The 16,094-nt window shown below is 44.8% G+C and overlaps 1 protein-coding gene across 1 annotated transcript; it reads left to right on the top strand.

Moving 5' to 3' along the window:
- Positions 1 to 740: 740 nt before the first annotated feature.
- Positions 741 to 5,800, top strand: LOC143106441 (endophilin-B2-like). The gene is made up of 8 exons (XM_076270712.1): positions 741 to 782; positions 1,408 to 1,413; positions 1,786 to 1,872; positions 2,478 to 2,546; positions 2,680 to 2,769; positions 3,106 to 3,206; positions 4,828 to 5,023; positions 5,405 to 5,800. The coding sequence occupies exons 1-8, from the start codon at positions 741 to 743 to the stop codon at positions 5,510 to 5,512; spliced, it is 699 nt and encodes a 232-aa protein (XP_076126827.1). The 3' UTR covers positions 5,513 to 5,800.
- Positions 5,801 to 16,094: the final 10,294 nt, after the last annotated feature.

Raw genomic sequence — 16,094 nt, 5'->3', positions numbered from 1 at the left:
ACTCTGTCTCTCTCTCACACACACACACTCTGTCTCTCACAAACACACACACTCTGTCTCTCTCTCACACACACTCTGTCTCTCTCTCACACACACTCTGTCTCTCTCTCACACACACACACTCTGTCTCTCTCTCTCACACACTGTCTCACACACACACACTCTGTCTCTCTCTATCTGACTTCCTTTCTAGCAATCACTCTTTCTCTCGCTAACTTTCCTTCTACCTTTCAAACAAACACACACTGTCTCTCTCTCTCTCTCTCACACACACACACTAACTCTCTCTCTCTCTTGATTTGTATTATTCTAATAGTAGGGTACCTGCTGTCCTACTTACTGTAGATTCTCTCTCTCCCTGTTTTACACACACACACACACACACACACACACACACACACACAGACACACACACACACACACACACACACACACACACACTTGCATCTCTTGTATGGTAGGGCTCCTACAGTACATATAGTCTTTTCTCTCGCTATCTTGGTCTCCCCCTCACACACACACACACACACACACGTGTGCTCATTGCAATACTCTCTGTCCTTCCACATTTCTCAGCACATTCCATATCTGATTGCATGACAACTAGCACTTGTGTTTGCTGGAATTAGTTTGCCTCCAAAATATGTGTGTGTGTGTGTGTGTGTGTGTGTGTGTGTTTGAGTGTGTCTCAGTGGGCAGAGGTCATTGTTTTTTGATGTCACCAGTTTTTTACTGTGAGAATGACTGTAGTGACCAGAGGCCCAGTAGCCCAGTGGCTGATAGTGAATGGGCCTATTTTTGACCTCAGTCATGTGACCCTGTGTGTGTGTGTGTGTGTGTTTACTTGTGTGTGTGTGTGTGTCCCCGCTTGTATGTGTGTGGCCATGTGGAGCTCAATAGACAGACAGCACTCTGTCTTTCCCTGTGCCATGGACACCACGTGGCAACACACTCCTGCATGCTGTGTGTGTGTGTGTGTGTGTGTAAGTATAAATACTCTTTTGATCCCGTGAGGGAAATTTGGTCTCTGCATTTATCCCAATTCGTTCATTACACACTAATCCCGGCACAGTGGGCTGCCTGCAACAACAGCGTCACTCGGGGAGCAGTGAGGGGTTAGGTGCCTTGCTCAAGGGCACTTCAGCCGTGCCTACTGGTCGGGGTTCGAACCGGCAACCCTCCGGTTACAAGTCTGAAGTGCTAACCAGTAGGCCACGGCTGTGTATGTGTTGTGTTGTGTTGTGTTGTGTTGTGTTGTGTTGTGTTGTGTTGTGTTGTCTTGTCTTGTCTTGTCTTGTCTTGTCTTGTGTTGTGTTGTGTTGTGTTGTGTTGTGTTGTGTTGTGTTGTGTTGTGTTGTGTGTGTGCTTCTGTGTGCTTCTGTGTCCTTCTGTGTCCTTGTGTTTTAGTGGAGTGTATTTATGATGCAACTCCTACGTGGTTGGAGGATAATACAAGGATAGATAATTGTCATACACGATGAGTGCTGAACCTTTTTCTACAGTCATTGGTCATACATGCGTGTGTGTGTGTGGTTTGGGGTCCTGCTGGTTGGCGTGTGTGTGTGTGTGGTTTGGGGTCCTGCTGGTTGGCGTGTGTGTGTGTGTGTGTGGTTTGGGGTCCTGCTGGTTGCCGTGTGTGTGTGTGTGTGTGGTTTGGGGTCTTGCTGGGTGGCATGTGTGTTTTGTCATTTGTCACTTGAGTATTCTTGTGTGCTGTGTTGTTGTAAAAGTGCTGAAGAGGAGTGTTTCTGTATTAGTATTGGTGCCTCTGTGTTTCTGTATTAGTATTGGTGTCTCTGCGTTTCTGTGCTGGCCCCAGGTGACGAGGAGCGGTTGAACATGGCCTTGTGTCTGGACTGGCGATGGACACAAGTGGTTTCATCAGTCTGTTTTGTGTGAATGTGCTAAACCCTTTGTTTTGGCTGTGAATAATGCATGATGCCCTTGCATAATACTGGCTCCATTGTGCTGTCACTGTAGTGTAGTGGCCGTGGTTGACCACTCCGTGGTGTCATCAGTGTCCCTCATAGAGCACAGCTGCTGCACATACAGCTCTGGGAAAAATAAAGAGACCACTGCACATTTTTCTGATGTCATTCTAAGGTTGCTGAGTGACATTCGAGTGAGTTGACGGTCATATTCAAAATTAAGAGATCACTGCAGCTTTGAAAATGACTGTCAACTTCTTCAAATGTCACTCAGCAATTGTAGGATGACATCAGAAAAATGTGCAGAGGTCTCTTCATTTTTTCCAGAGCTGTATGTGTTCACTTGACCTCTGTTTTGTCACAATAACACATTATTGGTATTCTACTGTGATGACTGTAATATTCTAACCTGAGAACACCTTTACTAATTTTGATGTTATCGGAATGTGTGTGTTTTTGTGTGTATAACCATTGTGACATCATAAAGAATGCTTAGTAATCCATTATGATGTTGTCCTTAGTGAATGTTTGTCTCCATTGTGACATCAGAATGTGTCTCTCTTTCCCTTCCCGTGCGGCCATGGGCTCTCTCAGCTGTGGACTGAGGAGGTGGACAAAGTGAGTACGACATGACCCCCAGGGACACCTTGGGACATATTTCAGAGCAGTGAGATGGAGAGGGTATGGCAAGTGAAGTGGGACAGGTTTAGTAGGATTTTTGTCGAGTCATTTTGCCCTGTCTCTGTCCCAGGCTGAGCATGAGCTACGTGTGGCCCAGACGGAGTTTGACAGACAAGCGGAGGTGACACGCCTCCTGCTGGAGGGAATCAGTAGTACACACGTGAGTTTGGAACACAACACACCTGCCTCACTGAGTACAAACTGTTTCAAACCGTTACTCTTTTGAAGACCTGTTTCTTCTTATATAAATATTTTGTTATTTTTATATTATATCTATATTTTCTATTATATTTGTTATGTTTTGGGACCCTTTTGTATATGCTCCCTTGGTATCATGCCCATTGCATTAGTGTTGATGGCACCTTGCTCTACCAGTGGACCAACAGGGGAGATACTCTGACACCTGAACTCACAGAATGGGTTGGAGTAGCGGTGTATATTTCAGTGTGTCCCTGTAGGAGTTACATTTTTCTGCTCTGCATGTCTGGTCTGTCAGGTGAACCACCTGCGCTGCTTGCATGAGTTTGTGGAGGCCCAGACGGCCTACTACAACCAGTGCCACCGCGTCATGCAGGACCTGCAGAAGGAGCTGGGCAGGTAGGACACCCACCCGCCCGTTTTACCTGTAAGCTGTGACTCCTTAGAGATTGGGTGATGTGTTACCTGTAAGCTGTGACTCCCTAGAGATTGGGTGATGTGTTATCTGTAAACTGTGACTCCTTAGAGATTGGGTGATGTGTTACCTGTAAGCTGTGTGTCCCTAGAGATTGGGTGATGTGTTACCTGTAAGCTGTGACTCCTTAGAGATTGGGTGATGTGTTACCTGTAAGCTGTGACTCCCTAGAGATTGGGTGATGTGTTTTTCTTTGACTCCTTTCTACTCACTCAGTAACCCTGATGGCAGCTGGCTTTGGAACTAATTAAAGTCCTGTTCTGGCCCTGATCTAGCCTTGATTTAGCCCTGATCTGTCCCTGATCTAGCCTTGATTTAGCCCTGATGTGGCCCTGATCTAGCCTTGATTTAGCCCTGATGTGGCCCTGATCTAGCCTTGATTTAGCCCTGATCCGTCCCTGATGTGGCCCTGATCTAGCCTTGATTTAGCCCTGATCTGTCCCTGACATTGACTGGACTCGTTCCAGAGTGAGCTGCTATGCGACTTCCCTAACTGTGCACGTGACTCCCTGTGACCTTCCTAACTGGGTGTGTGACTTCCTGTGACCTTCCTAACTGTGCGCTTGACCTCCTGTGACCTCCCTAACTGTGTCCGTGTCTGCTTCTGACCTCCCTAACTTTGCTCTCAAATTCCTCCCCTGCTCTCAGCTCTCATGCGGATGCGTAAGTACTGTATGCCACAAACCCCATTTTTGGTCTTGTATTTTTTCACAAAAGGCAAATCCAAGCTGCTAACTGGATAAAAACACAGGCATCATCATCATCAACAAAATCATCTTTATCATCAGAACAACAGAACAGGACACTTTTCATTCACTCTTAAGATCCTGATATAGAAAGCTACAGTAGATAGAAATCATCAGTGATAAACATAATTACCAATTGCTGTTATTGTTTTTAATCAAATTCCAATATAAAATGTCAAAGCAAAACCTATATAGTGCAGCTGTAACTTATTTCACCATTTATTCCTCAGATTTCTTACATTTACATTTTACATTTACATTTACATTTACATTTAACATTTACATTTCTCATCAGCAGAACCTCCGTTCAGCAGCTTTAACATATATTTATTTATTTTATCTAAGGTTTATTTGACAACATATTGATTTATTTTATCTGAGGTTTATTTGACAACATATTTATTTATTTTATCTAAGGTTTATTTGACAACATATTTATTTATTTTATCTAAGGTTTATTTGACAACATATTTATTTATTTTATCTGAGGTTTATTTGACAACATATTTATTTTTTTAGCTAAGGTTTATTTGACATGGACATTGCACATTAATAAACTAATTGTAAATGTGGCCGAATTGGCTATTTTATATCTGTTGTCCGAGGTGAGAGATTGGTTTAAATGTTTCTAGATCTGGGTGAACACAGTCAGAACAAATGGACTTCCATAGTGCTTCTCTGAAGCCTCACACTTACATGATAGCCATGAGGGAAAGAAATATACATCCTGGTAAAAGTAAACGGAAAAGAATAAAGAGTAAGACTAATGGAGTGATTGGACGGTCCACTCTCTCCTCAGGTTCTCCAGCTCCTTCGGGAGGAACCCCGGCTCCTCCCCGGACCCAGCGGCGTCTGCTTCCAGCCCAGCGGCGTCGGAGACGGACGTGCTCCAGATCGAGGAGGTCCAGCCACCAGCCAGTGGCACACGCAAGGCCAAGGTGCTGTACGACTACGACGCCGCAGACACCAGCGAGATGTCCCTGCTGGCCGATGAGGTGACCACACCCCCTACTCCTCAGATCTTTCATCGACTCACATATCATTTTATTTACATGACTTTTTAAAAAAGTAATACTATATATATACACATTACTTTTAGTTGAATGACTTAGTCGAGTGGTGAGTGAGAGCTCAATACAGGTGCATGGGAAGTATCAGCCCACTAAGTCAACTAAACAAGATGTAGTTTTTTAAATGTAAATAAAAGTGAATAATAATGAGGCTTTATTAGGAGAGGTAATAGGTCCTTGTGTAGTTTTGCAATGTAAACAAAGATTTTTTACATACATAAAGATTGTTTTGGTAAATAAAGCTTGTTTGCGTACATAAAGATTGTTTTGGTAAATAAAGCTTGTTTGCTCTCTGCTGTGTTCCAGCTCATCACAGTGTACACGGTGCCAGGCATGGACTCTGATTGGCTGGTTGGAGAGAGGGGAAACCAGAAAGGGAAAGTGCCCGTCACGTACCTTGAACTCCTGAGCTAAGAGGTTAAAAGTCATCAGCTATCTACGCACACACACACACGTCATACTCACACAAACATTCACACACACACACATATGCACACACAAAGACGCATGCATGCATGCGGACACACACGCACACGGAGACACACACCCACACACACACACACACACTACACAAATCACAAATTTATTTGAGTACACTGTTACAGACTATTTAAGAAGTACATAGTCCATTCACACGCACACACACACACACACACACACACACACACACACCCATACACACACACACACACACACACACACACACACACACACACACACAAACACACACACCCACACGCTTACACACACACACATACACACTTGCACACACACGCATACACACTTGCACACACACGCATACTCACACACTCCATGTTGACCTCTAATGAAGAATTGTCAGGTCAAATGAAGCCAAGCCAAGCGAACCCTGAGAGTTTACATTCTGCACTGAGAGCCCTGCAGCTTCCTCATGGGTCTCAGCACTAAACTCATGGGTCTCAGCGCTCAACTCATGGGTCTCAGCGCTCAACTCATAGGTCTCAGCGCTCAACTCATGGGTCTCAGCGCTCCCCAGTCATGGGTCTCAGTGCTCAACATGTTTCTATTTCCACGTGCGGAGCTACAGCTGGCGCCATCTTGCTTTATATGTGCCACCCGTTTATTTAACACCACACGCACATTATGTGTCACCAACCCCTGTTTCTTAGTGTCACTAGGATTATTCTGGACCCTCCATTACATACACACACGCACACAGGCATATGTACACACACACGTGCACACACACACACACGCACATATACACAATCACACACACACACACACACGCACACACACACACACACACACACACACACACACACACACACACACACAGTTTCTTCTCCTTAATATTTTTTTCCTCTGATTCTGACAGCATGCATTAAAAAGCTGACATACAGTTAATACAAAACAACTGAGAGAAAACCAAATAAACATCCCAAGAATACTACCAAGAATACTCGTCTGCCTAATCAGTGGACGGGCTGCATGACTGGCCACTGCTGCCCTCAGTAGCGGTAGCGTCCGCGGCTAGCTCATGTCCTTCCTGTCCCTGCTCCGTGCCTCTCACAAACACTTCCTGTGCCCCTCAGATGCCTCATGCCAGCTCAGCAGTAGGGAAGGTCAAAGGTCAATGTTCAATGACGCATGACCTTCCTCTCCTACTGTTTGCTGACACATGACATTCTCCCTCTCCCTCTCTCTTTCTCTCTTTTTCTCTCTTCTTCTCTACTTCCCGTGTCTCTTTCAACCATACAAAACAAATAAACACATAATTATACATGCAATTCTTACTACAGAAAACACAAAATAAAATTTTTATTTACACTCACACACACACAAACACACACACACACACACTCCTCTTTATTTTAGTACCCAGCTTGTGGGCTGTGCTGCCTTACAACACTCCACTAAAGGTCCCAGTCACAAGATAAACCCCGCCTCCGTTACATTATCTGCTGCTTTATTGGTCTCCTGCTCCCTAAGTCCCGCCTCCGTTACATTATCTGCTGCTTGATTGGTCTCCTGCTCCCTTAGTCCCGCCCCCGTTACATTCTCTGCTGCTTTATTGGTCTCTTGCTCCCTCACTCCAATTTGGACATCAACAGCCCTTTTGACTGGCACAAGAATTAGCCAATGACTTTACATATGCTGTACATTTATTCATCTAGCTGATGCTTTCACCTGCGTTAGAGTAACAACACACAGATGCTCTTCCACGCCGAGCAGATGCTGCACTCTCAACAAAATATCCATCGACTCTAAAAGTAGGAAAAACACACCTGCTGGACGGTCAACTGTTCTGCAATGTCCGCATGCAGGACTGTAACCCAGGTGAGGTCTGGATCTGGCCTGGTCAAGGTCCATGTCTGAACTGCCACAGGTCATGATTTGATAATATCATATCTTTAAATACTCCAAACATGCTTGATGAACTGCTATGTGTATCTGTGAGCCATGTTGTTTTTTTTTTTTAATTAAATTTGATGCCGCCACATTCCATGTGCCGCCATGTTTACGTGATTAAATGCGCTACAAGTCTCTGCTCTGCTCTGCCTGGCGTTGGGTCCGTTTGAAAGCCCTGTCTGCCTGCCGTGCTGCTGACTCCCTGTAATAACACTATAGAGCCTGTTGGACTCTAAAAGCAGAAATAGCAATCAACCTACAGACGCACACACACACACACGCACACACGCACACACACGCACACACACGCATGCATGTGAGTGTACTGCCACCTGTTGAGGCGTGTATTATGTACTGTTTATAACACACACAGTCATGTCATGGCCATGCACACAGCACCCCTGCGGTCTGCCTGGTGGTGGAGTATGTGTGTTTTCCAGCGTCTTTCTCTCTCTATGTCGTTTTACACAGCGCGCTAGCGTAGCACGCTAAGATGAATGGAGCACTATGATTGTGTCTGTACTGTCTGTCTGAAGGGGGCCTTTGTGTTGATGTTTGTTAGACTTTATTTCTTCTGTTTGAGACTTTGGATGTCCACAGACCAAAGCACTGAAACTGACACACACACACACACACACACACACACACACACACACGCTCACATAGACACCAAGAGCCACTGTCTAGGTCTGTACTACAGCTGCGGTATCGCCCCCTGTTGGTTGATGTCGGTCTCTCTGCCTTGATTTCCTGTGTATTTATTGCCTGTTCCTAAGCCATGCTGATTGAATGAAAGCTTACTGGAATGTAATAAAATAAGCTTTATTGATACATATTATGATTTACATGTGTTTTTTTTATCTGCAGAACGCAAACCATCATATTATACAAAATATATGTCAACCACTGAAGAGCAAGTTTATGTTTTTACACATTTTCTGATTTTGAAAGTGCTTACTATGTAGTAATAGTATTTACATAATTGTTTAACAGACATGTTCCCAAATGAACACACATACACATTTCTGCCTAGAAAGCACCTTGAACACGTCGGTGTCGTGAGGTTTAGGTCTTACATAAGTTATATATTAAGGCAATGGTAATAGTTTATGTCTTACATAAGTTATATTTTAAGGCAGTGGTGCTAGTTAAGCACCGAAGGCAATCTTTACACACATTAGCTTATTCATTATACGCTGGTCAGCAATAGAATGGCCAATACACTCTGAAGAAGGGCGTCTGGCCCGAAACATCCATGAGCTGTTTAAAACATTTGGAAAGTACTGTTGAGTGCTGTTCTTGATTTAAAAACTTTAAATCCATTACCCCAATCTAAGGTGTTGAGTGCGTTATTCCATTTTTTTGCAGTGGTAATATTTGAAATTATTTAACCAAGTCTTCAAGATTCCAAGACTGTTGTAGGCTGTCTTACCCAGCAATATATGGCGTAAAGGACAGCACATGCTACACAAATAAATAGTGGATATCTCCTACACACAGAGAGCAATGACCGCATATATGATCCAGCCCACGCACACAAACACACCAAACATGAGGCTGAACATCACCAGCAAACGAGCCTTCTGAGACGCCCGCTCACCACCTCTGATGTCACCGCGCGCCAGGGCTGCCCGTGTCTACAGGTGGAGAGAGTGAGGGGGGAAGAGAGAGATGGAGGGAGGGAGTGGAGTGGGGGAGGGAGGGATGGATGGAGGGGCAGAGAGAGAGAAGGAGGGATGGACCGAGGGAGTGGGGGAGAGAGAGGGAGGGATGGAGTGGGGGGAGATAGATAAGGAGGGAGGGAGAGTTACAGGAGGGACACACACACAGGAGGACATTATGTGAGACCCACTGGTTAATTATCTATCAGCTGGCCTGGACTTTCACCACAGTAAATCAACCAACTAATCTGTCTCTGCAGCTGTCTTTTCACCACAGTAAATCAACCAACTAATCTGTCTCTGCAGCTGTCTTTTCACCACAGTAAATCAACCAACTAATCTGTCTCTGCAGCTGTCTTTTCGATCCTCATTAGGGGTCCAAACAGGGAAGCTGCGTCAATCTTACTGTTTTGGTTCTCGTTTGTAAATGACTCACTAGCTCTTACAATGTGACCTATCCTTGTAGCGTCAGAGGTCATTGTGAGTAGAATAGAGTAGCTAACTGTGCCCACCTCGTATGAGTATAGAGTAGCTAACTGTGCCCACCTCGTATGAGTATAGAGTAGCTAACTGTGCCCACCTCATAGGAGTATACAGTAGCTAACTGTGCCCACCTCGTAGGAATATAGAGTAGCTAACTGTATCCACCTTATATTAATATACAGTAGCTAACTGTGCCCACCTAGTATGAGTATAGAGTAGCTAACTGTGCCCACCTCATAGGAGTATACAGTAGCTAACTGTGCCCACCTCGTATGAGTATAGAGTAGCTAACTGTGCCCACCTCATAGGAGTATACAGTAGCTAACTGTGCCCACCTCGTAGGAATATAGAGTAGCTAACTGTATCCACCTTATATTAATATACAGTAGCTAACTGTGCCCACCTAGTATGAGTATACATAGCTAACTGTGCCCACCTCGTATGAGTATACATAGGTAACTGTGCCCACCTCGTATTAGTATACATAGCTAACTGCCCACCTCGTATTAGTATACATAGCTAACTGTGCCCACCTCATAGGAATATATATATAGAAAAACTGTGCCCATCTCGTATTAGTATACATAGCTAACTGTGCCCACCTAATATTAATATACAGTAGCTAACTGTGCCCACCTCGTATTAGTATAGAGTAGCTAACTGTGCCCACCTCGTATTAGTATAGAGTAGCTAACTGTGCCCACCTCGTATTAGTATAGAGTAGCTAACTGTGCCCACCTCATATTAGTATAGAGTAGCTAACTGTGCCCACCTCGTATTAGTATAGAGTAGCTAACTGTGCCCATCTCGTATTAGTATAGAGTAGCTAACTGTGCCCACCTCGTATTAGTATAGAGTAGCTAACTGTGCCCACCTCGTATTAGTATACATAGCTAACTGTGCCCACCTCGTATAAGTATACATAGCTAACTGTGCCCACCTCGTATTAGCATAGCTAACTGTGCCCACCTCGTATAAGTATACATAGCTAACTGTGCCCACCTCGTATTAGCATAGCTAACTGTGCCCACCTCGTATAAGTATACATAGCTAACTGTGCCCACCTCGTATTAGCATAGCTAACTGTGCCCACCTCGTATAAGTATACATAGCTAACTGTGCCCACCTCGTATTAGTATACATAGCTAACTGTGCCCACCTCGTATTAGCATAGCTAACTGTGCCCACCTCGTATAAGTATAGCTAACTGTGCCCACCTCGTATAAGTATACATAGCTAACTGTGCCCACCTCGTATTAGTATACATAGCTAACTGTGCCCACCTCGTATTAGTATAGAGTAGCTAACTGTGCCCACCTCATATTAGTATAGAGTAGCTAACTGTGCCCACCTCGTATTAGTATAGAGTAGCTAACTGTGCCCACCTCGTATTAGTATACATAGCTAACTGTGCCCACCTCGTATTAGCATAGCTAACTGTGCCCACCTCGTAGGAGTACATGAGGGCGACCAGTCCGCTCATCAGGCAGCAGAAGATGGTGACCAGCAGTGACTCCACCAGGTAGTCTTTAGGGAGGGGGGGCTGGTCCTCCCCCAGGGATGACCCATTCATGTACTACATGAGGGAAACACATGTGACGGTCAGCAAGGTCTGCTCTCAGCAGGGTGAAGCTTCAGGTTTCAGACAAAGCTGGTCCATAGAGTATTCCAGCATGTTTGTGTGTGGGTTTCATTTATTTAAGTATGCTTGTAATAGAACATTAATAGTTGAATAAATAGAGGATCTGTATCACAGTATTGTGTGGGTTAGTGAAGGCTATAGCCTATATGTTGGAGCAATATGGTTCTATATTGTATATATGTTGGAGTAATATGGTTCTATATATGTTGGAGTAATATGGTTCTATATTTTATATATGTTGGAGTAATATGGTTCTAATGGCACAAAACATACAATTTCTTGGTGTTTTTGTTCTTATGACATTATGAAATATTGAAACTAAAGAAATAACCAAATAATGATAACATATGCATTGCATTGACTAGTCCTGGCAGCAGTGTGTACAGCAGAGCGGTCTGACTTACGATGGCGTAGGGCGGGTAGCTGGCCGAAGGCATGAACTGGGGCTGGAAGAAGCCGGGGGAGTTCGGGGGGGGCTGGCAGGCCATCACAGGCTGGCCGGAGTAGTGGGGCGGGGGGTAGATGAGGTACGTCAGCTTTGGGTCGGGGGGGCTGTAGGGTGGCGGGTCTTCGGAGGCGAGTGGGAGGTCTGGGGTGTGGATGGTGGTAGGGGCATCGCCCTGCGACCCCCCCGCAACGCAATCGTCCACGAGCCGCCTGTCAGGGAGGTGTGTGTGTGTGTGCGGAGGACAGGGCGGGGGGTAGGGCGGGTGTATGGTCTGATTGCTGTCGGTGTCTGAGGAGGGGTTGATGGTCTGGTTGCTGGCGCTGTCGTAAGTGAGGTGATTGGTCAGGTTGCTCTCAGTGTCATAGGGTCGGTGGACGTGATGGAGACTGTCAGCGTCGGTCAGGGCATGAGCCACCTGGAAACTATCTGTGTCAGTGAGGCTATGGACCGCTCTCTGATTCTCCGAGTCGATCATGCTGTGAGCCGTTCGGAGACTCTCTGAGTCGTTGGCAGTTCCTGATGTCTGGATGCTGTCTGTGTCGAGGGCAGGGCAGGCCGTCTGGACGTGCTCGGACTCGTGAGCTGGGCAGGGGCGTGGGCTTGGGTTTGGGTGGGGCCTGGAGCGCAGGAAGTCCTCAGGTTCTATTACCCCCTGAGGGGCAGATCCCACCCCCAGGAGGGGGCCAGGAGCCACAGGGGGTGGTGTGGGGTCTGGAGGTAGGAGAGAAAAGATGGAGAGACAGAGAGAGAGAAGATGGAGGAGAGAGAGAGAAGATAGAAAAGAGAGAGAAAAGATGGAGGAGAGAGAGACATTACGGAGGAGAGAGAGAAGATGGAGGAGAGAGAGAAGATGAAGGAGAGAGAGAAGATGGAGGAGAGAGAGAAAAGATGGAGAGAGAGAAGATGGAGGAGAGAGAGAAGATGGAGGAGAGAGAGAGAAGATGGAAGAGAGAGAGAAAAGATGGTAGAGAGAGAAGATGGAGGAGAGAGAGAAAAGATGGTAGAGAGAGAAGATGGAGGAGAGAGAGAAGATGGAGGAGAGAGAGAAGATGGAGGAGAGAGAGAAAAGATGGTAGAGAGAGAAGATGGAGGAGAGAGAGAAGATGGAGGAGAGAGAGAAAAGATGGTAGAGAGAGAAGATGGAGGAGAGAGAGAGGATGGAGGAGAGAGAGAGAAGATGGAGGAGAGAGAGAAAAGATGGTAGAGAGAGAAGATGGAGGAGAGAGAGAAGATGGAGGAGAGAGAGAAAAGATGGTAGAGAGAGAAGATGGAGGAGAGAGAGAAGATGGAGGAGAGAGAGAAGATGGAGGAGAGAGGTAGAGAAAAGAAAAAGATAGAGACAGATAAAGAGAGAAAAGACACATTTAGAATACTGTATGACCTCATATAATATATACATTTAGAATACTGTATGACCTCATATAATATATACATTTAGAATACTGTATGACCTCATATAATATACATTTAGAATACTGTATGACCTCATATAATATACATTTAGAATACTGTATGACCTCATATAATATATTTTATTTTTTATCAGAATGTTTTGGCTATACAAAGTGAGTGTGAATAAAGGTAATCTAAATAGAAAATAAATTATAATGATTGAAATCAATCCAAACGCTCAAGGCAATCCAAACTTTTCCAATCAATCCAAATTAAAGTGTTTTTAGCTTAATTTACCTTAACTTAACAGCTTCGGAATCATTGGAATGGTTATATGACTTTTTCTGGGGTGAATGGTGGCGCCCAAGGCAATCCAAACTTTTCTCATCTGTTACAAATGAAAGCTCTAACAGCCCTAGAGTCTGTGAGCGGGAAAACCAGCCTTGCAACTTCGCCAGCCTCAGAGTCAGAAAGTCTTGCGGTCTTGCGATGTAACAAATTGCTTTACGGCACTACACACATAACACGCCAGGCACCACTAGAACAAGGTAGCGATGGAGATTCTCAGACATTCGTCACGGCAGAGCCAGCGAGAAGAAGCAGAAAGAGAGTAAACCGTTGTCGGAGGAACAGGGAAAGAGGAAACGGCAGACTGACCGAGCGAGGAGAAGCTGTAGGGGGAGCTCTGCAGAGAAAACTGCAAGCAAAAAGCGATAAAACAGCGAGGAAATTGCCAAAACGGCATACTTGGGTCCCTTTAAGTAAACAACTGGAAGTGCACAGGTAGATTCATGAAACACAGATTATCTTTATTTAACATACAGCAACTTACCACTGATTATCCGGACAGAGTGCCTATTATCAGCATTAACCAACAAGAGACCTCCTCTACAATTAATTTCCAATCAGTAATCTGTGTACAAATCCTCCAAAATAATACAATCAACATTCTTGTATTGAGAATACCACAGTGTGTGTGAGATAGAGAGAGAGAGAGAGAGCAACACTTCCCACACAGTTCCCAACTGTTACCAAAGCAACTTTGAATTGAATTGAGAGAGAGAGAGAGAGACAGAGAGAGAGAGACACAGAGAGAGAGAGAGAGAGAGTCATGGGGAGTCAGTGAAAGTTTCAGTGTTCAGGCAACAGTGGATGTTGAGATGCATTTCCTGTCTGAATTATAAATGGAATTAAAAACACAAAGTATCCTCACACCCTTTCTGGCTACCTATCCTATTGGATACCAGAGAGGTGTAGGTGTGTGTGTTTGTAGGTGTAAGTGTATGTGTGTGTTGGACGAGAGAGGTAGAGGTGTGTGTTTGTAGGTGTACGTGTAGGTGTGTGCTGCAAATTCACATCCAACCTTAATCCAAATTTAATTACCAGCCACCTCATCCACCCAGTTCCCTCCCAAAAGAATCCCTTAGTGGTTAACCTGAAGTCATCCAGATATCTTTTATTTGATCTTTGGTAGATGATACATGCAGCACTGCTTCTGATCCAGGTGGAGAAACATAGATGGAGCTGATTTAGATGGAGCTGATTTAGAGTTGTGTGGCGGATGGAGCTGTTTTAGAGTTGTGTGGTAGATGGAGCTGATTTAGATGGAGCTGATTTAGAGTTGTGTGGTAGATGGAGCCAGGGGCGTCACTAGACCTTATTCACTGGGGCACGTGCCTTAGTAAAAGTCTCCAGTGCCCCAGTAAAATTCTAGTGCGGCTCTAGCTGGAAACGGCATTCATGAGCGCATCTCCGTGCCTGCTTTAATCATGGCTCGAGCCTGTCACTTACCAGCCAATAAAGAACAAGGAATAAAGAAAGGGGCCTTAATAGCCAATCAGGAAATAGCACCTCTGTAGCTGGGTAAGATTGAACGCAACAACCAATGAAAATCGTTCACATGATTCTTCCGAGTGTTTCGTTGTACTGCACACACATACACTGGAATCCGCTGGAGCTAGTTGCATCACTTTGAGCAGAGTAAGTCGTCCCCTGTTACAACAAATTCACAACTTGTTTGACAGAAAAAATGTTGATCGCTGTTAGAGAGTGTTGCCCACATAACTAGCATCTGTTTTTTAATGCTTAGCGTCATTGTAGCCTAAATTTAGCAACAGTTTACCAGCTTGTGCTCTCTACCTCACACACACACACACACACCATGCTACTATAGGCTGCATGCACACATGCGGACAATTAATAATGATTTATACGTATACTGTAGAGAGAGTCCTGTAAAAGTAGCCTATACTGTTTGTGAAGCTGTCCTACTGTAAAACTAAACATAGCCTTCTGATAAACTATTCAGAGATGGACATCAGAAAATTCTTCCTGAACAGAGGCAGAGGGAGAGGAACAGTGAGGAGAGATGAGGAGGATGAGGGAGGTATGACAATTTTGCCCACATTAACGGTAACATTAACATTTATGCTGGTAATAGCCAGTGCTGTAATTTGATTAATGGTTTAATGGCAAACTTAAATAAGTTTACTGCATTTGCAAATGTAGCCTAAGAATCAGAATAGCCATCTGTGTAGATTATTATAGGCTACATTTGCAAATTATCACCAAAGGTCAGTATGAAGGCTTTAGTAGGCTATTTAAGCTACAAAGAACTGCAGTATTGCCAGGATGTCTATAGGACCCTTGCCTGGGAGGGAAGTATATCTCAATTTTGACTAAAAATAAGCTTCCCTTGTGTTAGTAGGAAAGCCTATTAAATTCATGCAGTGAGTATAGGCCTAATTATATGTGTTTGGATGTTGCTGGATAGTGGCTGCTACAACAATTGAGGGAGAGAGTGCTGGAGGAGGAGAAGAAGGTCGAAGAGAGGGAGAAGAGAGGGGAGAAAGAGCACAGGCTGGGCAGTCCAGTACCAGGCAGGGGGAGGAGGAGGAGAGAGACAGGCAAGAAACGGATGAGAACATGATGGGGGCTAGACGTAAAACTATTCAGAGTATGGAGGAGGATGTCTGTGAC

The sequence above is a fragment of the Alosa pseudoharengus genome, unplaced genomic scaffold (assembly GCF_046254945.1).
Source record: "Alosa pseudoharengus isolate Yale_2024_CS ecotype anadromous, Long Island Sound unplaced genomic scaffold, YU_APseudo_1.1 YU_APseudo_1.1_scf_6, whole genome shotgun sequence".
Classification (NCBI taxonomy): Eukaryota; Metazoa; Chordata; class Actinopteri; order Clupeiformes; family Clupeidae; genus Alosa; species Alosa pseudoharengus.
The sequence above is the reverse complement of the archived record's forward strand: the minus strand, read 5'-3'. Positions and strand labels throughout refer to the sequence as shown.

What these genes read in the sequence shown, in the direction of transcription:
- LOC143106441 (XM_076270712.1), top strand. Translation starts at nt 741, where the DNA reads ATGACTGTAGTGACCAGAGGCCCAGTAGCCCAGTGGCTGATA. An exon ending in TGGACTGGCGATGGACACAA is followed by an intron (nt 1,873 to 2,477) that starts GTGGTTTCATCA and finishes TTGTGACATCAG; the next exon opens with AATGTGTCTCTCTTTCCCTT. An exon ending in TGTCCCTGCTGGCCGATGAG is followed by an intron (nt 5,024 to 5,404) that starts GTGACCACACCC and finishes GCTGTGTTCCAG; the next exon opens with CTCATCACAGTGTACACGGT.